This window comes from Trichoplusia ni, chromosome 9, assembly GCF_003590095.1.
Source record: "Trichoplusia ni isolate ovarian cell line Hi5 chromosome 9, tn1, whole genome shotgun sequence".
NCBI lineage: Eukaryota > Metazoa > Arthropoda > Insecta > Lepidoptera > Noctuidae > Trichoplusia > Trichoplusia ni.
The window spans coordinates 1,889,823-1,917,782 of NC_039486.1; the positions used below are offsets into that span (position 1 = coordinate 1,889,823).

Genomic DNA, 27,960 nt, shown 5'->3' on the forward strand with positions numbered 1-27,960 from the left:
TTGGGCCAAAGTCACCACACTATGGGAGCTAACGGATGGACGGCGTCGTCGTGGGCGACCTAGGAAGCGGTGGCAAGACGACCTTAATGCTTACCGCGCAGGCTTGTTCCATGCGGCCCAGAATAGAGGTTCGTGGAAGGATTTGGGGGAGGCCTTTGCCCAGCAGTGGGCCACAGTGGGCTAGAGAAAAATTACTAATTATCAAACAGTAACTATAAGCAAGTTACTTGATAAAAACAACTTACTTCTACAAGTATATCTATAAATTTTCCAACAGTCACTGTAAATACACACAAATTATGTATAGTTGTCGCTACACGCATTAATAAATACTAAATATAAAAACAATGCCATTCAGTTTATATTTCGTACATCATCACCCAAAGGGCAAACAGGCCATTTATCTTACTTTGCCACCGTCAAATGTAGTGAACGGCCGCTCCAAGTCTATTCCGACATAGGGCTTTGTGTCAAATCAATCCTATTAATTATGTCTCAATTATTTAATATTTCTGCAAATGCATACGTACGTCCACAAGGCTCTTGTACAATGTCATTGTAATTTTAAAGTTTTAGAATGGGTATTCTTTGTGCAGGTGACTTGGAAGTTTGTGGAACCGCCTGCGACCGCGACACAAGGATTAATTTCCTCAGTGCAGGAGCCGATTATGAAAACCTTATATTATAATGAAAAATAAAAAGTAAAATGTGATAGTTGAACATTAATCTAATGGTAGCCGCTTCTCAGACAGACCAACCAAATATGCATATGTAGATATATAATTTAATTTCATAAAAAATGGTCAAGCAGTTTCGAAGGCGTAAGGTAACTGAAATCATTACCATTAATTATTCACTTCACGATTTTAGTTTTAATTTAGTGGTATTTTGGTTGTAAGTCGCTACTAAACTAACTTAATATATTGGTTTTCTATTCTATGAATATTTATAACTGGAAATATCTGTAATAAACGCTGACTCAACAACAAAAATCCGTTGAGTGGCTATTATGATAAAATGAAACACATACTTTAATATTCGCATCTACGTATCTAACTTTAAGTATAATTTTAAATACAAATTCAAAACTTCAAATAATCAATGGCGTAGGAAAAACATATCATTTCCTATTTCTAGATTTTAGCAAGAACTGCTCAATTCCATTCAAGTATATGTCGAAAAACTCATCCCATTTGACATCAGAGGGGTTGAAGTTGAATTCATTCTTGTCTGAAGGTTGTAATGAGTTGTGAAGTCGTTGAGTTGAGTCTGACTTGAATGTCCAAGAGTTACTTGTGAAGTATCCTAGGGTGTTATGGGCTGCACGAAGTTGCGATTGGACCTTCATGTACCTGAAGATTTTAAAAGGAACTTAAGAAGGCAGTAGTGTCTGTAGTATGACTTTTTAAGTGGTGAAGAATAAACAAATAGGCTTAAGATTACAAAACGGTAGGATGACAAATAAATTTCTGGGTTCCCTCAAATTAATTTGGTCCGTCCTACAAGATACCCAGAACAAACATTTGTGGATTAAACAAACGCGTGTCCTACGCAGGGTTCGTACCCTCGCCACGCCTTTTGGTTATTCCAGTAAAGCTGCCAAGAATTTTAGTGTCTTCTCGATGAAATACTCAGTTTAAATATTAAACGCAACAAAAACAAATTTCAAAGAAAACTAAAGATTCCCAATAGAAATATACCACTCAAATAAATTATTCATTTATTTATTTAATAAGTTTATTTGTATAAAACGTGGATCATTACTTACATTGGTTTCTTTCCTCTGATTCGTCGCAACAAGTCAGCGGCATACGCCGGGCCAGTTTGCAGTAATAACAGCAGGATCGAAAGTAACTGTTTGTTCTCGGTAAATATGACCCTTGGGTACGTAATGTTATCTATAAAAAAATAAATACACCTAAAGGGGTATTGCAACACACTGATCCATGAATTGAGAATGATTCCGGTAAGTGATATTACTTGCTATTAAAAAGCGTATTGGTAAGTGACGTAACACGAGATTTTAAATCACTGTATCTCCTTCATTTTTTATTTAGGAAGAAAAAATACTTATCCAATATATTTTTTTAACCTGTCTGATGGACTTTACAGATTTAATACATTTTCCTAGTCAAATAATAATGTGAATACTCACAAGGAGATTTATCAGCTTCCTTATTGTGTAAGAATTTTACTATCATTTTTAAAGTGAGAGGTTGGGTGGAACTGGTACAGCAATTATGTACAATAACATCTCTGGAACTGGAAAAACGATCAATTTAGATATTTTAAAAATGGTTTCTAGTATTTTTGACGACAAGCGTTAATGCATGAGGTGAAACATTATGGCTCCTTTATACTCAGACTCCTCTCTAGCCCGCTAGTAAGTAGAGCAAGAAGGATCTTGAAGCCCCATAAAGACTAAAGCTGTCCTGCAGATGTGATCCTACATAGACTTAATAACTAACTAAAACACAATTTCATCTTGCAAGTACTGTCACTGATCAACGAAGTTTTTGATAACTTGTTTACTTTCAGTCCCTACCACCAGATATCCAGTTAGTCCTCTCAGTTTTCGTGGTGGTTGTCGACCACACTAAGATACCTGTGACACTTTGCAGCCGCGACGACAAGGAGATTTGAAACGTAGTCCACGGGGATAAAGTCTACAACGTTGTTTTGTTTTCCGAGGACCACTCTGTTAAGTCCCTTCCAAGAGGTAGCGACGAGAGCTGTCGATCCTTGAATCGTATCTGACCAGCCCGGGATAGGTTCCTTGAAGGAGGAGACCACTGAAATAAGAAACATTGTTTTAGTTATATTTTAACCAATTAATAGGGTATCATTTTTTACATGCGAGAGGTTTCATAAGCTTCAATAACGACTCGCTGCCGCCACAGTTTAAGCAAATTATTAACTTTTTAAATTTTCGTCACGCATGTAGGTATTATTAATAACCCAGCAGTGAGCCAGGACATTCAGATGTTTTATAAAGTGGTTGTCTATGGCCTTACCTACATAGATTAGACAATTTTTATCTATTCTAGTTTACCGAACCCGCTACACGTCAAGCGTGTGGGTTTGGTGTGGTGACCTCAGCCACTCGGCTATCCGTGCATGTGCTTTGAACTAAAAGAGATTTAAATTATATCACAGTATTTACCTATTGAAGGTCTGACAATGACGGTGGGTATGCTTCCATGGTTTCTCAAAACGTAATGTTCTGCTAAAGCCTTTGCAAATGTGTATGTGTTTGGACGGTCCCCTATAAAAAAACAAACACAGCTTTGAACAAACCTTCTTACCAATGTTACAATTGGATAAATTTAGGACATACTAAAAAATTACAACGTAGCAAAAAAATTGAGGTATGGATGGTTAAATACAACGAAAAACAAATAAGAGTGTTAATATCACTACTGGTGATAGGAAAACGTCCCTTTAAAATGATTTCCAAAAGAACAAGAGTCAAACTAAGTTGTAGACTAGATACTCTATGGACGATGTACTATGGATGCTCTATGTGAAGCTACAAAGAAGAAACACATGTTCTTCAGTCCTCATATTAATTTGATTTTGCCCGCCTGGATGTCGATCAGCTGCAAAATCATGACCCTCCTTTAACACAGTCCTATAAAAGTAGTCTACCTTAATTCAAGGTGCCAGCTGGCTCCATTCTAAATTTCATTGAAATCGTTAAAGCGTGGATTAATAACAAACATATACACACATAGTAACATTCGCATTTATAATATAACTGTGATTACTCTTTTTGCAGTGACGTAATCAATCTTCCTATGGCTAAAGACGTCACGCCACCGATAGGTGACCAAAAATGTATGACAACTTTGGTGTTACCCACTGTATAGTTTACTGATTCGAGTCCGATTTAGTTTTGGTTCTTCCAAATACTTTAGAATGTCATCCAGTGGCGCTGGTGGTAGGTATACTTTCTCTTCTAAAACGTCCAAATGTGTGTTGCAGTAAGCTGTTGACACGTGGACAAAGGACTGAAATAATGGAAATTCTAATCAGAAAGGTTAATGAAGAATTCGATGAAATTGGAATGTTTTTAACATCACAAGTTACTGTTGTTTAGCCAACCACACATGTTTCTTATTGCAACTCCAGTATGCCAAGATTTACAATGAAGCCAACAACGAAAAACCACCGATACATCTAAGCTCGGTGTGTCCCATGGTAATAATAAAATATGTTTCTCATAAACTGTATTGTCACAAAATTAATCAGATATAGATAAAAGGAGGAATAAGACCTTTTTTATTCCCCTTCCCTCCATTGCGAATTGGGGGCAAAAAAGAAATAGCTAACTTTAACAAAGAAAAGAGATCGAACACTGAGTTAGACCCAGATGCCAGGCACAGGCATATAAACTTAAAAAAAATGGGTAAAGTTGAAAACTGTTGAATACTACTTACTACTAAAAATGGAATAAGTCAAGAACAACCCTAAAGGCGGCTATTTAAATCGTGTTTGTCTTGAATACAACTTCTTTCGTAGGCTAGCGCCTTTGAAATTCCAACGAGAAAACCTCGATTCTGTAACTATTTGCTAACGTTACCTTAATATTCTTCATACGGTGAATTAAATTTAATGTGTTTGCCGTTCCAATGAGGTTGGTTTTCAAGGAGCTGATCAGTTCCTCGTCGAAGTCTACCGAAGCTGCCACGTGGAAGACGACAGAAACCTAAAAATCATGGCAATTTAGTCCTAAATGGGTAGATGAGTGGTGAAGGTCACCTAGCCAGATTGAGAGATGCTTGTCCTAAGCGGGGTTCAAATTCTCGTAGGATAAGATTTTCTGTGATCAATGTGATATTATTTTTTTAACCTCTCGCAACACAAGGAGTCCTTACTGTGTGAGTTTTAAAAGAAGGAAGTCAAAAATACATACATCGGAGTATCGAATGTTGGCATGTCACCATCTGCCGCAGTTGTGGAAGCGAGATGGACGATGAACACTTCCAAATTCCACAACTCTAAGTCTCAAACCTAGCAAAGCTTAGCTTATACAACTGATACGCAAATATATTTTTAAATACACACACACACATATACATAAATTACGCTTAGACACGCAAATAACACCCAGACACGAAAAAATATCGTGCTTATCATGAAATCATTTGTCCTGGGTTGGAATCGAACCCACGTCGTACAGTACAGCAGTCAGGACCCAATAAACCAACAGGCTAGTAATTGAAAAAGCTACTTAAGAAGGTAAATAACAGATGAATACTAAATAAAAGGCAAATTATCAAAAACGAACCTCATCTATCAACCTTTTCTGATCTTCAATAGATAACCCGAGTTCAGATTTATGAATGTCACCAACTACTGGGATTATTTTCTTCAGATCCTGAGGCCTGTCCGCTTTGAGTCTCGAGAAAACCTGGATATAAGTTAATTTTATTTAAAATTTTCAGTCTTACATCTGGTATCACAAACAATCAATTTTATTCTGACTTGTAGATTAATTGGTCACCAATGACAGACGTTCCCTAACAAACAATAAAACTGAAGTGCGATTCCGACTATCAACACTGAAGGTTCTGTACAAATAGGTAAAAAAACTATAACTGAGGCTCTGCAGTCTGTCCGTCAGTCCACCTTGGTCCCGATTCTGCTATTTACAATGAACGATGAATGAATTTAAATGAGATTAAATTCGTATTATTCTAAGCATTTTCCCAACTCAATAATTCGAAATCCAGTACGGGGCGGAACACTCACAATTATTCATCATCATCATCATCTATAGCAGTCCACTGCTGGACACAGGTCTCTCCATAAGTTCTCCAGCGCGACCGGTTCATAGCCACCTGCATCCAACGGGACCCAGTGGACCCTCACAATTATTGTCTTGGAAAAATGCTCAAGAGAATATATAAATACTTTCAAATGGAATCCAGTCGCCAGTCATTCATCTGCAGTTGTAATGAAGGCCTTGTTCACCATCAATAAATTTTACAAATGCTTTTATAGTATAATCGATAAAACAAAGGTTTTGCGATATCGTGAGAACTTTAATATAAACTTTAAAGTAATTGTTTCAAAGATAACTGTTGACGGTAATCAATTTATTCTTTCATTAAAATATTTAATGAAGCTGTCTAAAATAAGAATAATATGGAGATATAATAATAAGAATCGAGATATAAAATACGTCATATTTAAACAAAAAAAAAGTAATTTAAGTGTCAATTCTTAAAATATAAAAATTACAATTTAAATTTCATTAAAATGTAAATGAACAGTGAATTGAAATTTATTATTACCTACAATTTTAAGTTTTTGAAATAACTGAAAGATAAAATGAATAGATACGCAGAATATTTTTATTGTATATCACATGACCAAAGGATTTGACAAATATAGGTACAAAATATAACAATAATGAATGCATGACCTCATATTTTTTCACTATATATTTACATTCATACATGACTGCACAATATGTAAATAAAATGAACTTACTACTGCTGCCCGAAAATGATCCTACGGCAATATAAAATCGGGATAAAAACTATCCTATGTGATAATCCAGGTTATAAACTATTTACCAAGTTTCACCTTAATTCGTTAAGTGGTTTAGGGGTGAAAGTGTAACACAAATTCATACGTCCGCACATACCTTCACGTTTATGATATTAGAAGGATATGTGGGAGGATACAGTTACCACAAGGTGCTTTTTAACAAAGCCTTTACATATAGCCGTTGTTTGAGCTCGTCTGATTGCTACAAACAGATCATTTCACAATCGTACTGACCGTACTGTGCAGCACCTGCCATGGAAACGGCAAAAATACATTTTCATCTACAATCATTATGTTCTCTGCTGAGCTTAATTTTATGGCTACTGAAGGAGAACTATAGAAGCCACTTTAGGAGGAGGCCTTGTCAGAGGATTTGTATCGAGGTGTTATAATTTTTGTGGAGGGAAATTACTTAATTGAAAATCTCCACGTTTCGTTTTAAATACTTATACGATGGTGTTTGGGATGGGATGCCTAAGTGGAAAAGGGACAGTGTACCAGATTTTACATAGCGCCGTCTTGCTTCTACAGCAAGAGTCCTAAGGCACTAGACTGCCAGAGGGACAGATGGCCCGCTTGCAATTGCAGTCCAACCGCAAATAATGCAGTCAGATTGCAGTTCAATCGCAGTCGGCGTGCAATCGAACTGCAGGTTTGCCAACTGCGCAAATTACGGTTCAAATGCAATTTGCGATTTTATTGCATTTGAAATACGGACCACCTGTCTAGAGCCTGTTGACAGTACCAATTTTGATTGTGGAAGCGTCACACCTTCTACAACTGCAGTAACATTGAGCAGTGCCTGTAAGGTTCATAGTGACCGTGCTGTATCACTCGGTACATAATGATACTTACCGGTGATTCGATAATCTTGTCCATTCGTTTCGCAACACTTTCATCTTTTTTATCCCGGATCAACACGAACACTTTATCAATGTCTTTGCAGCTGTAGAGCAGCTTTTCCACACAAACCTGTAAAAAAAACCATTATCAATGTAAATACTTGAACATTGTTAATTTACTGCATGGATAGAAGAGTGATTGGGATCATCACGCCAAATCCACTGTGCGCGGTCCCAGCGTAGAACAAGCGTTTGTGTTACTTTTTGGTTTGTTTGGTTTGTCATACTCATTCTGAGTCTCGGTGACTTTGTGCATATGAATTGTATATTTGTGAAACCCCCGCGACACAAGAATTAAATTCGTTTGTGCGAGAGCCGTTTTTGTTTTTAAATTCAAAGCTAGTTTAGTAACCAGTGGGTATTCTTCATGTGTAGAACACTAAAAAATAAGATTCCCGCATGACCGAATGATACGAATCCCGCACTTTGTATTAATACAGCTTTTGTTTGTTTGTCACTGTCATGCAAAATTAAAGCTTGAATAAAAAGAAATAGCTGCCAATCGTTCGCACACATTTAACTATTTTTACAAGGCTTTTCCGGAGGAAAGTGCAGTCATGAAAGTGTTTTTTTTTTTTCGTTAAGTTAAGTTTAAATTAAAGCATCAAACGGCGCAAATATGGTAATCTAGTTGGTAGTTACTTCTTTGAGCCGTTTGGGGTTGAAACTTTTGGGCCGTGGGGGCCGAGTGCCAAAACGCTTTTTAAAGACCTAGCAAAGCGTCTCGTTGACACTTCTCGTGACCCAAAGGCTGGCGTTTACCTCGCTCAGAGGATTAGCATTGCCATTCAACGTGGCAATGCTGCCAGCCTTTTGGGCACACTCCCAGCCGGCAGCGACGCCGATGAATTTTTGATGCTTTAATTTAATAATTTTTTGTTTTTTAACTTGTAAATATTTAACTCTGTAAAATTATAAATAAATCGATTTATCAGTCAAAATTACTCAAGTTAAGTTTTGACAAATCGACTAGCAGAGCGAAAAGCCAATGACTAACATTTACATTGCAGCAGGATAGTCTTTATTAATAAAAAAATGCAATTATTACCTTCCCTACAAAACCGGTGACTCCTGTGATGAAAACTGACTTTCCTGCGTAGAAATCTGCAATGGACACTTGCGAATTTACAGAATTGACAGACTTCGATTCTTCGCTTCTTGTTAATTGATTTGTGCCTGGAAATATATAATGAATACTTAGTTGGCACCCGAATTTTGTAATGTATTTAATCATTTGGTCTAATGTTGACAACTTAAAGTTATACAGCTGATCTTATCCGAAGACGACATACTGGTGTTTCCATACTAAGTATTTGACTTTAAAAACCTTATTAGTCCATCAGATGGAGTTCCACAAAATATTAGATCCGTATTTTTATCGCGTAATCAAAAAACAAAAGAAGACGTCACTTATCACTATTTACCGACACTTGACGTTATTAGCCAAATTGCCATTATTTTCAACAGCTTTGATGTGCAGTGTCATTATTTTTAATATAAAATTCGTTATTTCATTTTAATATTTCTCATAACTCTGCCTGCCGAACTAATAAGATGTTTAAGGTCAGTAATGGCCAATATCCTATTTTAGACTAGATACCAACATAGACAGAATATTCTTTATTGTTATAAGTCAAAGTCACAGTAAGCCACTAAGACAAAAATAAAATAACATACAGACCAGATTCATTGGCACAGGATTTCGAAAACACCCCCAAATAGCGATAAGACACTGCATTAATTAAATTTATTGTCTTAGCCCTAGTAAATAAACACCCCTGAATAACTTTAAAGTACAACATTTTACTGGAATTTATAAAATTTTTACAAGTGTGATTTTGCAAAATAGGTGTTCCAACAACTGATGTTACGGTCAAACTAAAAATTAAACAAAATAGTAGTTATGTTAAAATCTTATTTATACTTATTGTTTGCTGGTTGCATTGTTATTGTTTTTTGCACATTACACACACACACACACAAGCCGTATTGACCGTATACACGCAATACATCCATTTTCAGTACAAACGACGGTTCGTACTTGGAGAGGGAATTTCGGAGCCTACGATTCTAATAATTAGTTCATACTATCTAAGAATGGCAACAAATGCCAGCTGTTGGAAATTTATTGGTAGGATTATTTCAAAAAAGTTCTGGCTCTACAAGCTGGTTTTGTTCAAGGTCATCCTCAATTTAAAATTCGATAAATATAAAAAAAAATAGCGACTCGAATAAAACGAAACGGGGTCGCTTTTGGGGTGGTTATTCAATGATGAAACATTTCTATATAAAAATTATGTCATACTCTCGGTCATTACCCCGATGCGCTTTTGCTGTTTCGGTCCCTAATTAACGTAATAAAATGCATCCGTTTATGAAACTTGATTCATAAACAAACTTAGCTTTTTTCTTTCCGGAAGCAATATCTCTTCCATAATCGCTTTACCAAAAAATTAAAAAAGTTTGTTTAAACTCATTGCATTGTCTAGTGATTTACATTGTTATAAAATGTAACATGTTAAGGAGGACATAAAACAGATGTAATTAAAATCTTGTGGATCAAAGGTCAAATGGTTATTTTATATCACTGGATTAGTTTATGATCTTAAGATATACCTACGCTGTCTGACAAGACAGTTGAAAAGAAAAACCGGTCATGTGGGATTCGCGACATTGAGGGTTCCGCAAAATTGCACAATAATTGTTCAATCGTCGCGTAAACCATGTTTTTATTTGCATTTTTCTGGCGACACGACTTCGAATCGATGCTGGACTTCTTCTTGTTCTCCGCATCGCTGAAACTGTGATGAAGTAGTCAACCGCCTCGGACAACACGGTCTTTCATGCAGCCGTAGTGCAGGTCGCATGGCTCGTCACGCGAACATTAATGGCATTATACGTCGAAGTCAAATATTATTTGCTATTAATACACTTCATCTCTGCACGGTTCACAGGCCCATGGATAGAAGGACAGATACTCTTACTGCCCCGTTTTTACCCTTCAGGTACGGTATCCTCAGATTACGATTTCGTATTTTTCGCATTTTCCTTAATAACGCAGGTCGAGACTTGTTTGTTTTTAAAACCGTTTTTTTTTCATAAAATTTGCGCAATATCAGAGTTACAAAACAAAGGTATTTGTGTATTTCTTTAAATACCTAACTATGAAACAACTAAACTAGCTTTGAGTTATGGCTATGGAGATAGCAATGACTGGATTAGCAAATTCTTTAGCAGCAAAAATCTTATCTCTCTCCGGAATCTTTAAGAAAAAGCTAGAAAAAGTTAGAGTAAAGTGTAAGGAAGAAACAGATGATATCAGAGCAGTGCCCTTTTAACAATCCCTGACCTAGGTAATATCTCAAAATCTATTTCTCTTAAAATTCTCATTAACAATTGTAAGCCATCTCAGAAACGACCTTCGACAAACAGGTTTTTAAAACTATTAAATTCATTTTTATTTGCAACCGTATCAAAAAATTAAAAATTCGAAGGTTTCCGATTTAAATCTAACCTTTTTCAGTGGCAAAAACTGACTTCGTAAGAACGAAATACAAAGTAAACAATAAATTAAATATCATAGCTACTATTGCTCTTGTTAAAACGCGTTTTCACAACTCCAGTTGTCTACTTTGAGGCATTGAGCCTTCAATATCTGTTACAATGTCTTACAATTTGACAAAAAAAACCTAATTAAAAAAAACAGATAAGTAAGTAAAAATATGCCGGATATAAAATAAATAAATAACATATAAATGCGGACAACCTCACATACATTGTTCTCCAAAGTAAGTTGCCAAAGCACTTGTGTTATGGAATTCAGATACAACGAAGGTACCACAAACACCCAGACCCGAGACAATGTAGAAATGTGATTTTGTTACATTGACCCGACCAGGGATCGAACCCGGGACCTCAGAGCTGGCGACACCTTGAAACCACGGACCACTCGACCACGGAGTTGTTTGTTTGATTTTGATTTGAAAAAAAAACTAGAAGTTTACGAGATGGACTAATTATTAATTTTAGTTTAATATGAAATTATCATACCTGTCAAACGATAGTTAGAGAATATGTAATATTTGTTGGTCAGTTTTTTTTGTTAATTTACATAAAAATGTCAAGAGCATTGTAACAATATATCATAAGTTGAACTCATTAATAATGTAGTGTTAGGGGTCAAGCGGAAGCCGATCTTGAAATAATGCAATTAAAAATTGATTTAAACAAACATACTATAGTTATTTCCTCTAAGAACATTAATTAATCATCGCTTTTAATTTTCTTTCCCGAAAAGACTAATTATTTGAACTACACAATTGAAACTTCAACGTTCTATCTGCATGTTCAATCAATAAATAATCGGTCAAGTGCGAGTCGGACTCATGACATTGAAGGTTCCGTACATACAAATATTATTAAGAAAAACAAATCGGTTGAGTGACATTTCAAATTTTATGTCAGTCAGCTAGTGACCGTAGCAACTGTTGCTTAACCTCGATGTTCTGTGAAAAATTAAACAGACAGCGTTAATAAGTACCTAAGTAATAATTTAGTTTTTATTTATTAGTTAATCCTAGAAAGACATTCTTATAATCTCATCTTTGCAGCTATTATGAGATAATTATGACAATACAATAATAAAATTTTACGCATCCAAACAAGTTTTCCATAAAACATCTATTTAGTTAGTCATTAAATTCAGTCATAATTACTTACATTTATCTTGTAATGATATAAAACTCACTTTTAGTATCGCGGCGACATCGCAACTAGAGGGTCTGCTGCCGCGTCTAAAAGTGATATTTTCCCACGTTTTTTATACACTCACTTTTTTCGTTTGTTTGTCGTTCCGGTTAGATAATTGCAACTCAATTTTGAGGTACTTCCCGATAAGCTAGCAGGCTGAAAGCTATTGCAATTTGCAACTATTAAACAGGCTGGACGGCTTTTGATAAAATTTGAATGGATGAATTAAAAAACGTAGGTTTTAGATTTTTTTTTAATCTAGTCTAATCTTTTTTTATCTTTTTAAATTATTTATGGTTGTGGGAGCGGGACAGCGCTATACATGGTGTAGAGTGGTATATCTCTTCCACATACAATAATATTATTTTAAGACGTGGCTTTGCGACTAGACAGCGCATAATAGCTTCCGCCAAAACAAAATTAACATTATTATAAATCTGTCGCCAATACTTAGTCTATAAAAGTCAAAACACGAAAGAGGACCGAAGTTATTATAATAAATAAATGGTGAACCAAAAATTTTGAAAATAATTTAGTCGTATGTAGGTACCTACAGTATAAGAAAGAGTTTTTAAATTATAAGTGGTTGAGTGTCTGTGATTTTTATGTAAGGTAAGAGATGTTTTAACTACGTTTCTGTTGGTAAATTATTCCGTTATTAAAAGCCTTGTTATTGGTTTTTGGAAACCAGATATTATTTATTTATAATATTTTCTTTTAATATTTTTGAAGCATAGGTATAATCTTAGTTAATTATTGTTTATGTTTAAATTAAAATATTACTGAAAAACTTCCTTGTTTGAATCTGAATTCAGAAGGCGGGACTATTCAAAACATTCAATCTATTTGTGACCCCTTGCTTTGTTTCCAATGAGGGAATTATATAATTAAACAGATAAAATAAAAATAAAATAGATTTTTTTTGTTGAAAACCATAGAATTACAGTGGTAAAATCATTAGAGCAGATTAAGAGTAGGTATAATCTTTTTGGAGTCTTCGCGATGTCTTCTAGACAACCTTTAAATGGACAGGAAAGATATGTATACCCACCGAGTGATAGGGAACTGGATCTCTACTGTAGATATATATCTTCATATTACCTTTTAAACTATTGCATCAAAAGTCACATAAGTATTCAAGAAACTTCAGTAGGTAGTTTAATTGTTAAAAATGTTTAATTTTACACATGTTTAATACGTCTTTTGGATAATATCTTAGATTAATTGTCTATTATACATCGTTCACACTGTTTTTAAATAATTTAAATTTAAACTATGATCTACAGCATTTATTTAATTAATAACTTGTGATTGGTACGCAGAATGAACCCGTTATCACAATTCCTGTCTCTGTTTAACACGAAGACCATTCGGCCGATGATCCACCTACTTCAAATGTTCTTCAATTCAATAGCGTTGGTGGAAATGGATGCTGGTGACTTCCCCCCACAAGCTGAAGTTAGAGGTTTGTAACTCTGCGGATAATTTCATTATTCAACAACAATCATTCGTTATTAATTCTTCGGATGGGATGAAAACTGTTCAGATATTGATGGCCTTAACTTTTTTTAATTGAGCCATTCCCTTCCCTCCTTCTCCCATTCCAACCATTCTTTACTACCATACACGACGGTCTGCTACGTTGTGGAGAAATAGGCATAATCTACTCCTTTCCACCGACTTAACAGTTGCAAGACTAATTAATTTAAAATGCAAGGTACAGTCATCAAGTGATCTACATATATTATACAATTTCTTGTTAAAATCACTTTTAAAAATGTATTTTTGTTTTCACACCATACGGTTAGACGACTCTCAACTGGAAGCGAGCGCTACGCAGTCGATTGTAATTACTTACGTACGTAGGTTTTAGCTTTTTAATTCTTGAACAACCTGCAATAAAATGCAAAAGCAGAATCAACAACAACTTTAATATGAAGGAACGGATTTTTTGTTAATCATTTTTTTTTTATTTAGCGTGCTATAGCATATTAATTATTCCTCATAATAATTGATGAAGTTTAGCTCATTAATTTTTTATTCAAAGTCGCTTGTATGTTTAATGTATTTTTTTTTGTAACAAAAAGATCTTTTTTTCTGTTTTTCATAGTTTCTATTATTTCCAGATGGCCAAACATTTGACTTCATAGTAGTGGGTGCTGGATCAGCAGGGTGCGTGGTGGCGAACAGACTGACAGAGATCACAGGATGGAATGTGCTGCTGATAGAAGCTGGTGGGACGCCACCGATATCTGCTAAAGTAAGACTTTGACTGCAACTTGGAATTCTTCAAGATCTTATTTAGTCCCTTTGTCTGTAATCAAATTTTGTAAAGTACCTAAATAATGATCCTACTACCGGTCTCTGATTGAGCTGAAACTTTGTGTGCATGAATATATTGCGTAACAACGTAATCTTTTGATGACATAGAGCTGATCTGATGCTGGAGCTAGAAGTAGGGCCATAGGATTTAAATTTTATTTGATTCTCATCATCTGCCTTTCATTTTAGTTAGGTAGGTTTTATGTTAGGTACTTGAGACTGTTACCGCGGTCATCATTACCGCGTAAGTGCCACCGCATGCATGTCACTCTTGTCTTAAGAGGTGTTAAACAACATTATAAATTTATTATAAAATATTGATTTATGGCAGTTAATATTAAAATGGCTTACAGTAATATTTCCTTAATATGCCACAAAATTTCCTTGAATTTAAAAAAAGTGGCTTTGGCCTTACAATTTTGAAAAACATTGTTTTTGGGCCTTGGCATTTGCATTTAACCTAAGTCAAATTGTAACCCGAGTCCCATTTTACTTTTGAAGCGAGAATTCCCTCAAAGACTCTGGAGACTAAAGTCTTCGGTTATAATCGGAGACTTTAGCTATCTATAGAGGTTCTCAACTGTTTTAAATTTGTTTTTTTTCTTGTTCCAGTATCCTGGATTCTTCCCCTTCGTTGACCATTCCGACGCTGACTGGAACTACTACACAGTCAATGATGGATACTCTAGTCAAGCACTTAAGATGAAAAGCTTACATTTAACCAGAGGCAAAATGCTTGGTGGCTCAAGCGGGGCCAATTACATGTTCTATATCAGAGGAAACAAGAGGGACTACGATAGGTGGGCAGAACAAGGAAATGAGGGGTGGGACTGGAACTCAGTCATGCACTACTTCAAGAAGAGCGAACGACTCAATGATGTGGACATTATGAATAGCGACTACAAGGACTATCATAATTCCAAAGGCTACTTAGGAGTAACACGACCTCTTTGGAGGCATAAAACAAAAAGATATATCCAAACCTTTGCAGACAATGGGCACAATATACTCCTAGACTGTAACTCAGGTGATCAACTTGGTTATGTGATACCGACATACACGGTCGACGACGCCGTGAGGCAACATACAGCCACTGCTTTCCTTGAACCAATTAAGGACCGCCAAAATTTATTCGTTCTTAGAAATACTTTAGCACATAAAGTTTTATTTAATAAGTCTCGGAAAGCAGTTGGTGTTGAGATCAAACTGCCTAATAATAATGTTATCAACGTCTTTGCCCGCCGAGAAGTTATTTTATCGGCAGGTGCCATTAATAGCCCTCAGTTACTGATGTTGTCTGGTATAGGTCCAAGAAAGCACTTGGAAGAGATGGGTATCGATGTATTTTTAGACTCTCCGCGTGTCGGTGGCAATTTACGTGACCATCAAATGGTCACTGTTCCGATAGCCGTTGAGAAGGATCCTACATCAGTTATAGAAAATGTAGGTATAATTACAAATTTAGATAAGTTCCCATTCCCCAGTATAATTGGACATGTAGCTCTCAACAAAACACAGACGTACCCTGACTATCAAGCGACCGTAATTCCTATCGCTGCCCAATCTCCCGTAACATCTATAATGTGTGGTCATGTTTTTCGCTTAGAAGATGGAATTTGCTTCTCGCTGTACGAGGCGAATAGAAAGAGAAGACTTTTGTTTCCCGTATTATCATTATTACACCCTGCTTCAAAAGGTAGAATAAGATTAAGAAGTAGCAAGCCTGACGTAAGCCCTCTTATTTATGCCGGATATTATTCTAATAAGACAGATATTGAAAACCATGCGCGTTACGTTGAGGACTTTATCAGTGTCGTAAACACGCCGTATTTTAAAAGTATTAATGCAGAAGTTGTGAATTTGAATGTGCCGCAATGTAAGACGTTGCGATTTGGCAGTCATGAGTATTGGAAGTGTTTCGTTCTCAATATGGCGACGACACAGTGGCACCCTTCAGGGACGTGCGCTATGGGTCCCAAAGGTAAAGGTGTGGTGGATGAACGACTACGGGTTTGGGGAGTACCAGGATTAAGGGTAGTTGATGCCAGTATTATGCCTACGTCACTTAGTGGTAATTTAAATGCGCCAACAATAATGATTGGTGAAAAAGCGTCTGATATGATTAAAGCTGATAATGGAATAAATGTATTTATTTAGTTGCTTTGCGTTTTATTTCTTATTATACTATACGCCTAAACACACGTTGTTTTAAAAGAAAATGGTGAAAAGTTACCTTCAGTAAGACACTGAAGACATCTGAAAATTATTGTTACTGGCAATACTAAACATATTTTTTACCTATATTCACCAAAAAATATAATTATCTGTGCGCGTCTGTGCGTCAGTGCGTGTGACGTCTGTTGCATTGTTATTTGTCAAAAGTTGTAAACTAAATTTTCATTTTATTAATTAAATAAATAATTAATCAAAAATTCGAGAATTATGAATTAATAAGGAATAGAGAATACTGTAAGGTTCATTACTCTGTTATAGACGAAGTGAACTTCTTTGACTTTTAGGAGAAAATCTCAAAATGACCAACCTCGATGTAAGTATCTGCTGTTTTGCATATTTTAAGTAATTTCGATTTAAAAAGATGTGTTAAAGACTTCTGTTTACTTTTTATCAAACAAATAAAGCTAGTGTAATGAAGTGTACAGCCAAGTGCTATGAATTTTATTCAGACAAATGAGGAATATTGGCTCTTCTAATTGACACTGTAAAGTGCAATAAAACGTATTAGTAACCGCTTTCACCAAGTTTAGGATTTATATTTTTTTAAATGTATATTAAGTTACTTATGGCCGTAAGCAGTCCATTGCAGTTTCTATTTACATTTAGTTATTGACGCCTTTTTTGGATGGGTATGAACGCGGCAAATGTAGAAAAAGTTTCATTAAAATAATGATATACACTGAGTGTCCTCGTGCATGTGATTTGTATGTTTGTGAAACACCCTGAGACACAAGAATTAAATTCCTTAGGGTGGGAATCGTTTTCTTAAAAAAAAAAGAATTGGTATGTATATCATGTTTTTTTTACATTACAGTCATGTTAGCCTAAAATAATCTAACCAAACATAATGTTTTAAAGGTTGTAGCTATTTGTTTGACTCAAGCTTGGTTCAAGCTGGTTTAAAATCTGGTCTTCTTCTTTAATTCCAGGTGAGCAACAGTAGCACTGATAGCAGCTCAGGGTCAACATCAGACTCCAGTAGCAGTGGAAGCTCTTCCACTAGCTCAGGCTCTGGCTCCAGCAGCTCTGATTCTGAATCCTCAACCTCCGACACCCCAGCAACCACTATTGCACCACCAGCACCAAAATCACCTGTAAAAGTTGAAGAGCCGAAGAAGAAAGAGGAACCAAAACCACGAAGACCATCAAAAGCAAAGATATCATCATCAAGTGATGATGAACCTCCTAAAGTACCAAGTCCAAAACCAGCTCCACCTAGGAGACGAGTTTCCACCAAACCAAAGGCTGCTGTTGCAGTTCTTGCAAAAGGCAAAACTGCACAGAGAATTTCTTCTGGTGCAAAGACTCCGAAACCAATCCCAAAAACAATACCCAAGGCTCAACCAAAACCGGACACCGGCACACTTAAAAAGAAAAGCATATTCTCCCCTGACAATAGTTCCGAATCTGAATCTGAGAGTAAATCATCAACTAATAAAAGCCCTAAAGCATCACCTAGACCAAAGCGAGGTTCTAGAAAGTCTAGCGATGAGAAAGACAACTCTCCGGTGACAACAGCTGACAATGACGATTCTAATTCAAAAGATAATGCTAAGCGGAAAAGTGTTAACAGGCTGAATGGACCACCTCCAAAGAAATCTATTGAGGACAAGAGTGCATCATCATGCACTTCCAGTCAGTCTTCAGTGGAGTCTGTTTCCTCAGACAGTGAGAGTGAGCCTACACCGAAGAAGGACCCAATTAAAACTGGGAAGACAAAGCCTCCATCCAGTGCTACCAAGGTATGTATTAAACAGAAAATGATAGCTAACATACATTTTTGGTAACTGATGCATTACATACTTAGTTAGTTTAAAAATAAGTTATTTGTTGTTGATTAAACTTTTGAATTATTTATTACTTATGTTCCTCATATTTCATTTCTTGGAAGTCCAAAATTATGACTTGAAATAAAATGGCAGCAGCTATGTGGGGAAAAATAAAAAAGTATCATATTGATCAGGGGTTTCTTAGATTAAAACAATCCTAAATTGATCTATCAAAATATTAATCATCTCAAATTCATTGTTATCAAATAATAACAAAATTAACCAACCTTTCTGTCCAAAGTTTAACATTTATTAACATTATTTACAGGAGACAAGAGACCAAGCTTCTAAGAGTGGCGATTCCGGTGATTCTCCAGTAGCCACAATGCCCAGGAAGCTGACACGGTCTCTGTCAGCGAGGGTGTCGAGATTAGCTGCAGCATCAAGACGGACCAACACTGACACTGATTCAGAAGCTGATGATAAGAGCAATGATAAGAAGTAAGTCTGTGATAGTTTATTTTATTAGTTTGTTATCTTGAAAATGACCTAGATTCGTTCTTACCAAACTGGTCACCGCCGCCGGCATGAGCTCATGCCTTTTAGCATAGCTTGGGTCTTGAATAATGCCATTTGGCCTTCTAAATGTTTACTTTGACAACCAATATAATCTAATTGATTTCTTGTAAAATTATTAACATTCAAACAAATATGACTAATACGGAATTCTTGTATATCTTATAACTTTTTGAAGTGATACCTATATTCTTTATTTTACTGCCTAAGGATGCTACTTCAGTAGGTGGTAATATTGTTTTCGAAATAATTTCTCACTACTAACTTCACTAACGACAATTTCTTTCTTTCACCCACATTTCCAATGCACCAATATACCTAACATCTATATTGCAGCTTTTGAAATGTGTATTTTAAATTAATTTAGTTAATCATATAAATAATATAGAAATACGTTTATTTCTATATTATTTTCTAGCAGTGCCAGCAATAGCAACAGCAACAGCAACAGCAACAACAGTAGTAACAACAAAGATATTAAGAAGAATATTAAGGGTCGGGCTCCGCCGGCGAGGTCGCCGGTCGTTCTGCCGATGCCACAAGAGCCGGCTCAACAACGGTGTCCTGTACGTGGCTGTGACTCCAGCGGACATCTCGGTAAGTTAAAAATACCAATATTATCTGTGATTTTACATAAAACGTGTTTTATGACTACTCTGAGTTTTCTTCCAAGTAGTTGGCTCTCTACTACTAATTTACCAAGAACCATAATAGAGAAGTAAAATTTTCCGTCCACCTATGTCAGGGTACGATTTGTTCACTGGGGGTATAGCAGGGTTTGTTCTTTCAATACCTTTCCAAGTGTACTTGGTCAGCAGCATCGCAGTTTTAGTGCCCTATCTTTATTATTTTTATCTTTATCCGCGAACTAATACAGTCATGACTATCGCCTTTAGTAATTAATTGTCATCTGCTCATCGTACATGAACAAGATTGATGAACGTCAACACCTTCTAATGAGTCGTCAGTCCATTGTGCTGAGTGGTTTCCCATTTTGATTGCAAGACAGTTGAGGAAAGTCTGGATGAGGAAGGATCATAATCCGGTGTTTTAAGGGCGTATCCCGGTAGAGATTTTCGTCCCATCTAGAGTATGATGAGCAGAGATGGTCTGTTATATTGTATGGTGTTGCGTCAGGCGGCAAGTCCAGCCGGCACATGACGTGGGACGCGTGCCCGCTGTACCACAACGTGACGGGCGCGTGGTGCGTGGCGGCGGGCGAGGAGCGCGCGGCGGCGGCGGCGGCGCGGCGCCGCGCGCTGCAGCTGCTGCAGCAGCGGCCGCGCGCCATGCCCACGCTCGAGCAGCGCGCCTACCAGCTCAAGGTCAAGGTATGGGGACTACGCTCACTGGTGTGAACTTGTGTGTACTTACGTAAAGGGAACGGGAAGAAAGCCATTCCAAATTTGAGAAAATCGAACATTCACATGAAGTATCGAGAAAGAAATCCAACATTCATATCGTGCTATTTGGGTGTCTTCCCAAAATGTCTGAGATACATTACTATTATTACACACTTATTGAAATTGTGTGGTGTGGTGCAAATAGTTTCGGGTCATAAAAACAACTTGAATTGGGAAAAAAATAATTTGTATCATACCTACAAATACTATACCGAAATTTTCGAAAACAATTTTAACGTAATTTTTTTTGGAAATGTTTACAATTTTAGTACATCAGACTAAATTATTTCAGGTTTCTAAAAATTTTTCTCCCTTAAACTGAGATTAACCCTTCAGAAATCGCATACAAAATATAATACTATTCCTAGGACATGCGGTCAAAATGGAAAGGCAGTCAAGAGTTACGTGAGAAACTGGCAGCGTCTGGCAATGAGGAGATGACGGAAGACAGGGAGCCGATCCTCGAGGGCTTTGCTCCGGACTACGATCTGAGGCTGTTCAGGGAGGCGCAGGCACTTGCCGCCATCAAGATAGAAGAGGAACTAGGGGATATACCTACAGATAAAGGGACTAGGTAAGTTTGTCCCAGTCAGGATTTGTATTATTGCTGACCCGATATACTAAAGTTTGATTTTTATAAGGAAATTTGTTATCTTGCAGATGTCCTTTTTTTCTATAGCCTTTCCACAATACTTAACTTAACGTACCAGAATGACAACTCCTAAGAATTTTTAACATTTGCAACTAAACTTGCTGGCGCTTCCAGATTGCAATATATTGGAATTTCTACCTGTTCTATCTGTCCTCATGATGTTTTCCTGTCGCCTTTGTCAAAAGTGTTTAAAAACTAATTCTGAAAAAATCGCTTTATGAAAGGCTGGAAAAGGATGGAAATTTGCAGCCTCGTGAATGAAAAAACCTTATCATTTTACAGACCTAGAATTGTCCTAGACAGAATATGTGTTTGTCCCCAGATACGTGGTGATGGGTAAGTACATGATGGAGGTGTGGTACCAGTCCCCGTACCCGGGCGACGCCGCGCGGGTCCCGCGCCTGTTCGTGTGCGAGTTCTGCCTCAACCACCACAAGAGTGCCACCGGCGCGCAGCGACACAAGGTCAAGTGTGTGTGGAGGCATCCGCCGGGAGATGAGGTGACTGACATGTTTCATATGTTAACTTACTTACGTCCTAATGAAGGGTAAAGGTCTCTTTGAAATTACTCCAGTCTTTTCTGTTCTGAGCCTCTTTATCTCACGCAAAATTAAATATCGATGTCCTAGACTTGCCTTATAAAAGTTAGAAAATATTCTGAACTAAATCGAATCCCGAGTATCGGCTTAAATCTTTTTCCATGAGGTGTTTTGTTGGAATTTTACTTAATCAATCTAAAAACAGTGTATCACGGTAATGTCTAAACTGCTAACTGTTTTGGTTGCCACCGATAGTCATATTAATTTATTAATTGCAAACATGGGTACAGTTACAGTTGTGATAGCTTCATTACCATCAGCGCCATCAAACAAGCAAATCATGCAAATCATTAGAACTAAAATATTTTTTTGGCTGTCATAGAAAATGCATAATTAACCCAGTAATAAATTCCAGGTGTACAGAAAAGACAACCTAAGCGTATGGCAAGTGGACGGCCGTAAACACAAGCAGTATTGCCAGCAGCTGTGCCTGCTCGCCAAATTCTTCCTTGACCACAAGACGCTGTACTACGATGTGGAGCCGTTCCTGTTCTACGTCATGACGAATGCTGATCATGAGGGCTGTCATATTGTCGGGTACTTCAGTAAGGTAAGTAATAGCTTAGTGTTCTATCTTGCTGTTATACAGAGGTTGGCAACCTCTTTTGGTTTGTTGCATATTTTCACATATGCCAATGATTTGCTTGCATTGTGTGATCCACGAATGTTTATTCTGTGTGTGGGTGTCTTCGTGTATACATTTGCGTACATGACTTGTATGTTTGTGGAACCCCCTCGACACTAGATTTTTTTCAAAGGAAATCTTTTTTTAAGACTTAAAAGTTACAAATATTGTAAATATCTTATCTGTCCTTCTAAAAACAGAGAAGGTAGTGTGAGCATGTAATGTGAATTTTTCAAAGTTTAGTAAACAACGTCCGATCTCTATGTGCGGCTTAGACCCTGACATGACCAAGTTTTACATTAGACCGAAAGCATAAACCCCCGCAGGCAGTCAACATGTTTGAATCGAAATAAAACAGAATGTTAGTTAAACATGTTTATGTGTTGTCTATTCTGGAGTTTAACCAAAACCTGTTTAGGGTTGGTTTCAGAGATACTTTAATCACAATCTTAAATAAACGTTATAACGGCACGTGCCTTTAGTTATCAGTTAATAGTACACTTATCTTGTGGCATAATTGTTGGTTTTTCCTTCGCCCATTGTTCTTTAATATCCTTCATTTAAGTTTGCACTTTAATTTTATCAATCAAAAGGCTACTTAACTTAATAACGATTTTTTAAACAGCATTTGACTACACCTAATTAAGTTTGAAAATAATAATTTGCTTCCAATATTCTTATGTAAACTAGATATAATCATGTTTTAGTTGAAAAAAGTCATTTTTAAATATTATCATGAATTTTATTTATTATTTGTCAAGCGTTCACTATAAATCGCACTTTACAATAGCCATTTTTTTTAGAAATTATGGAATTAGTTACAACATGTTGGGTTGTTTTGGGAAAAGGCTAGGCCGATGATTTTGTATCAAAATCAAATAATGTGTCTGACGCGACAAGCCGTGTCATTATGCATAGGAGCGGCCGTCAGGGCAAAGTTTGAATGAAGTCTGTAAGAAATGATCGATTCATAAATTATCTATTTTGCTACGCGACAACAATATCCTCAAAAAATAAATATGTAATACCGGTAGGACGCAATTGAAACCGCGGCGCTCAGATAGTTAGTTATATGTATATCTCATTAAAACTATAAAACATCTCAATCATCATCGCGGTTACAATTCACCGGCGATAATTCATTAAATGAGGTCAAAAACGGATCACAATTCAGCTGCAATATGCAAAGTACGGGTATAGTACAAGAGCACAATACTATGTTACTATGATAGTACGTACGCCGCCATTCAGCGCCGTCAGCTGTGGGGTCGACGACCGCGGGCGAGACACGCCCCCTCCCCCCACGCCCTCCCCCCCCACTGCACCCCCCACTGCCGGGGTGGGGTTGCAATACATGAAAATTAGAGACTTGATTATAAATTTTTCGTGCCGCGCTTTTACACGTTTCATGGTTTCATTCAACGATTCATGATTTGTGATTCCTTTCGTAGATCGTATGTTTATTTTAATAACAGATTTTGAATTGGTGATTGATATTTTAAATATCAATTAAATACCATATATGAGCGTAATAACTATTGATGACGATAACTTTTAGCCAATTCAAAAATAATTATAATAAAACAATATTCATTTGTAACAAGAATCACGATATTAATAATAAATACTTTACAAATACACGAGAGTAGTAATACTTATATACAACAAAACTGAAACTAATTTCTAATGACCAAACAATACCAGTACAAATGTTTATCATAATATATACAAACTTAGGTATCACTGAAGCCAATACGCTTTATTATTTCAGGTTGAACTCTTAATCAAAAATTAAATTCGCCGGTTACAGACGGCCAGACGAGAGATATAACCTTACCTATAGATGTAGCCAGAGGGGTCGAATATTAAAAGAATGGAGTGGCTTTGGCTGTATATTGCGTTACGTGTGCGCTGTGCGTTATGAAACAATTGAGCTTCGGTTTTTGAATTTTAAATTTCAACGGCGATTGTAACGGTTTTGTAGGATTTTGATTGGTGCGTTCTGTTGACTGAAATATGGATTAATAAATGTTACTCGCTTTAAGGATTTAAATAAGGTTTTGTATAATACCTAGACTGATTTACAATTTATTGAAATTTATCTGTTATATTTCTTTTAGAAGCTTAGATTTAGTTCTTTCAGTATAACCTTAAAGAGCGAAGTATTTTTTGAACTCTCAATGTGACCTTATCTCGTGTTGAACCTTTAACTTCTAAAGTCTCACAATGTTAATTAAATAAAGGTTCAAAATAGAGGTTACTTTTCAAAGGTCATGATAACTGATTTCTATTCGCATCGTTGTTCTTTAAATTTATTCGAGACAGTCATGATTTATTAGGCAAAATACTAATACATATTGGAGTAGGATATTAAATTGATATAATGTATATTCAGAATGCATGAAGCTGTAATTGTAACTGTACAAATATTTTCATTAACTCTGACACTTGCCGTACCGTATTAATAATTCAAGGCTATGAATACAATCGAAAACCAACCTTAACTGCATCGAAATACTATTGACTTTTGAATAATGATTTGTATTCTACAAACGCGGAGCTACGTACAGCTGTCTACGCCAGGCGTAGCATCGTAGCGCACTCGACGTAAACTACGTGACGTAGCTCGTAGACAGTCTACGGCGTAGTAGAGTCGAGTGGTTCGGTGTAAAGGTAAATGAATGTTTTATGTTGCTTTTACCGGCGTTATGTATTTTTATTTAAAGTTATATCGACTGTATTAATAAATTATTGAGTTTTGTTATTTTAACTACTTAATAGGATTTTCTAAATAACTTAGTTTTGATAATACATTAAATTATTCGTGGAACCATTGTAATTGACTAAACTACAAAACTATTGAATAACTTTAGTAGAAAAAAGGAGATAAACAATTAAATATATTAAATATAAATAAAAATATTAAATATATAAAGCTCCAGAAAGAGAACTTCATATACCTACGTCCTTTCTACTATCAAAACACTGTCTGTATAAGTATCTAAAATAAACCTCTAAAATAAAATGATCTTGATAAGAAATTGACTGAACTACTAAAAAAGACGAGCTGAAACAATACCTAAACTTATGTATCTACATTACCTTTACTATACAAAAACCAATCCACAAAACACGACAACAGACACACGCACTATTTAACAATTACTCCCAATCACAACAAACCACCACTCCCAATCATAACAAGAGCCGCTAAATATATTCTAAAAGTAAAGTCATAAACCTTCTTACATAATAGGTAATAAAACTCTCAAACCATACACATTACACATAGGAACCCCTCGTCTCGCCGTAGACAGCCTGATCGATCGTTACGGCCAGGGGAGGCCAACCTGATTAACTTGGAGTGCAGATACACGCTTTATTGTAAAGTTTTTTTTTAGAATTTATGTCTTGTATTTGTAAGATACAAATACATATTAACTTAACACACAAAAAATATGTACGAAACCTTTATGGTATTTAATTTTTTTTGTGGTTCAGAATTCAATTAAGTAGTCCCCTAAAATTTTTAAGTTAGTGGAAATTTGCCCATGTTACATTTTTTTATTCAATGTACTTCTGTTGTCTATGTATTAGTTTACGCGAGCGTGTTATCAATTAAATTAAAACTTGCAAGTCAATATTTAAAATTATAACAAACGATTTTTCTTACTTAATCGGAGTTTACTTTCGTAATCTTTGAACTTCTTAATAACCATTTTCACCCTAGGTAGACAAAAACTATAATTTCTACTTAGATAAAGTGAGTTATTTATGTAAAAAATAATAAATTATGTATTTTTTTTTGTTATTTAATATAGCTTTAAAAGCGCGTCACATTTTCTTCAACTAAACTTACAAGCGGACACAGGCTTGGCCACCACTGGCGTAGACTGTAAAATTCGCATCTTAAACGTATACATAGACGAAGTTCCAGACGTCTGTCCGGGGTCGACGCCCTCCGCATCCGGACACGGCGGGCATCCGACATCCCACGTATAGGCGGCTGCACTTACATACAACCTTATTATAAACATATTTAAGTTGAAGATGATATAAATGTTTAATTGCAAAGTTAATATTACAAGGTGTTTCGAAAATCCTCAGTGAAATTTAGTACCGAATATGATATATACTAGCTTTTCGCCCGCGGCTTCGCCCGCGTTGATGTCGGTTATATCGCGTTTCCAAGAGAACTCTTCAAAAGTCCTTGATAAAAACTATCCTATGTTCTTTCTCAAGGTCAATTCTCTGTACCAAATTTCATTTAAATCAGTTCAGTGGTTTAGACGTGAAAGCGTAACAGACAGACAGTTACTTTCGCATTTATTATATTAGTAGGGATCTTGCATTTGTTTTTTGAACGTCATCCGAACTAAAATTTGTATTTCAACAGACACGATAATGAATAATGATGATATTTTTATGGAACGAAATGACAGCTATTTCACGTTAAATGAAGAACAAACAGAATCGGTTCATCCAGCACAAAAAAAAAAAACAAAATACAGACGACTTGAGATCCCCCTCCATTTTGACGTCGGTTGAAAACTCAAACTTCATCTATTTCGCGGAGCCGTCTGTATTGGAAGTCTCCTAAGTTTTTCGTTCCGCCTCGCCTGAGTGAAGTTCGGTAATTAATTCTGGTTCTTGTCTTAAGATCTAGCACTATACTTACCTTTATATTTGTGTATATTCAGTCGTCTAGACATACAAGAGTTTGTGAAGCTCCGTGGGAAGATACGAAGTAAAATATTAGACTCGATCTAACACCTACTCATTTATTATTTGAAGATAGCTGTTTGATTGTTTGGCTTTTGGCACACATTACAGTCAAAAGAAGTGTTTAATTCATCTTGGCTGTAGTGCGATTTTTTCCGTATCCATAAAATTATATATTTAATATATTATAATAGTTTTTTCCGCTAAAACCGGAATTCTGTTTTGTCTGTCTGTTTGTCCGTTCGTCCGTCATCAGGCTGTACCCGATGAGCCTAGATAGGTAGAGAGTTGCCGCTATAACAACAAATACGAAAAATAAAGATCCGCGAAGCAAAGTTATTACGGTCATAGATTGTTGATAGATAATTAAATTGTTTGTTTGTTTTCACCGATTTGTTATTATTTAGCCAATTGGCTAAATTATAATCTAACCTCTTCCTTAAGTGAGTGCACTAATCATATTTACCTAACTACCAAACGATGTCATCTAAAACCTATATCCTTATTTTAGTTTCAAAAACAGAATTTCATTAATCAACACATCGATAAACTGTTCGTCAGTTTACTGACTACGTTTATAGGTACACGTTACTGTGTAAACTAACTGTTCACGCGTATTTAGGTTTAAATACTCGATGTAACTGTCTAGACGATCTCTCTCCTGCCATACGTGTGTATCCCACGCATACAATGCCCCTAAACCACCCCTTAATAGATTATGTTAGATTTTGTGATGGCTTAAAATAGATAAAGATGGGGTATTCTTTTTAATAAAAGTATCTTAAAGATCATAGGGTTTCTTTATTTATTTGATTTACAGCTATTTAAAACAAAAACAAAAGAAGACG

The 27,960-nt window shown here is 36.1% G+C and overlaps 3 protein-coding genes across 3 annotated transcripts in view; 2 read left to right on the forward strand and 1 right to left on the reverse strand.

Moving 5' to 3' along the window:
* Positions 1-1,120: 1,120 nt before the first annotated feature.
* LOC113497392 (putative fatty acyl-CoA reductase CG5065) lies at positions 1,121-7,755 on the reverse strand. Its single transcript, XM_026876936.1, has 9 exons — positions 7,414-7,755; positions 5,291-5,413; positions 4,583-4,708; positions 3,863-4,010; positions 3,164-3,265; positions 2,606-2,792; positions 2,156-2,262; positions 1,769-1,898; positions 1,121-1,352 (listed from the first exon to the last, which is right to left on the reverse strand). Exons 1-9 carry the CDS (start codon positions 7,435-7,437, stop codon positions 1,121-1,123), a joined length of 1,179 nt encoding a protein of 392 aa, XP_026732737.1. The 5' UTR covers positions 7,438-7,755.
* A 5,464-nt stretch (positions 7,756-13,219) lies between these two features.
* On the forward strand, positions 13,220-16,715 carry LOC113497269 (glucose dehydrogenase [FAD, quinone]-like). Its single transcript, XM_026876744.1, has 3 exons — positions 13,220-13,674; positions 14,336-14,469; positions 15,144-16,715. The coding sequence occupies exons 1-3, from the start codon at positions 13,533-13,535 to the stop codon at positions 16,686-16,688; spliced, it is 1,821 nt and encodes a 606-aa protein (XP_026732545.1). The 5' UTR covers positions 13,220-13,532; the 3' UTR covers positions 16,689-16,715.
* A 144-nt stretch (positions 16,716-16,859) lies between these two features.
* The window catches only part of LOC113497393 (histone acetyltransferase KAT7), a 33,759-nt gene continuing 22,658 nt past the window's right edge, over positions 16,860-27,960 (forward strand). The window contains exons 1-8 of the mRNA XM_026876937.1: positions 16,860-17,079; positions 17,696-18,508; positions 18,864-19,036; positions 19,530-19,708; positions 20,249-20,442; positions 20,883-21,088; positions 21,489-21,666; positions 22,121-22,315. Of these exons, the coding sequence (XP_026732738.1) occupies positions 17,065-17,079; positions 17,696-18,508; positions 18,864-19,036; positions 19,530-19,708; positions 20,249-20,442; positions 20,883-21,088; positions 21,489-21,666; positions 22,121-22,315 (1,953 nt within the window). The 5' untranslated portion in view covers positions 16,860-17,064. The remainder of the gene's footprint in view (positions 17,080-17,695; positions 18,509-18,863; positions 19,037-19,529; positions 19,709-20,248; positions 20,443-20,882; positions 21,089-21,488; positions 21,667-22,120; positions 22,316-27,960) is intronic.

Excerpts from the sequence above, each read along its gene's own strand:
- LOC113497392 (XM_026876936.1), bottom strand. The coding sequence starts at position 7,437 with ATGGACAAGATTATCGAATCACCG. Across the intron at positions 5,414-7,413 it reads ACAAGATTATCGAATCACCG|GTTTTCTCGAGACTCAAAGC; the intron begins GTAAGTATCATT and ends ACTTATATCCAG. Across the intron at positions 2,793-3,163 it reads CATTGTCAGACCTTCAATAG|TGGTCTCCTCCTTCAAGGAA; the intron begins GTAAATACTGTG and ends TTCTTATTTCAG.
- LOC113497269 (XM_026876744.1), top strand. The coding sequence starts at position 13,533 with ATGAACCCGTTATCACAATTCCTGTCTCTGTTTAACACGAAGACCATT. Across the intron at positions 13,675-14,335 it reads CCCACAAGCTGAAGTTAGAG|ATGGCCAAACATTTGACTTC; the intron begins GTTTGTAACTCT and ends TATTATTTCCAG. Across the intron at positions 14,470-15,143 it reads CGCCACCGATATCTGCTAAA|TATCCTGGATTCTTCCCCTT; the intron begins GTAAGACTTTGA and ends TTCTTGTTCCAG.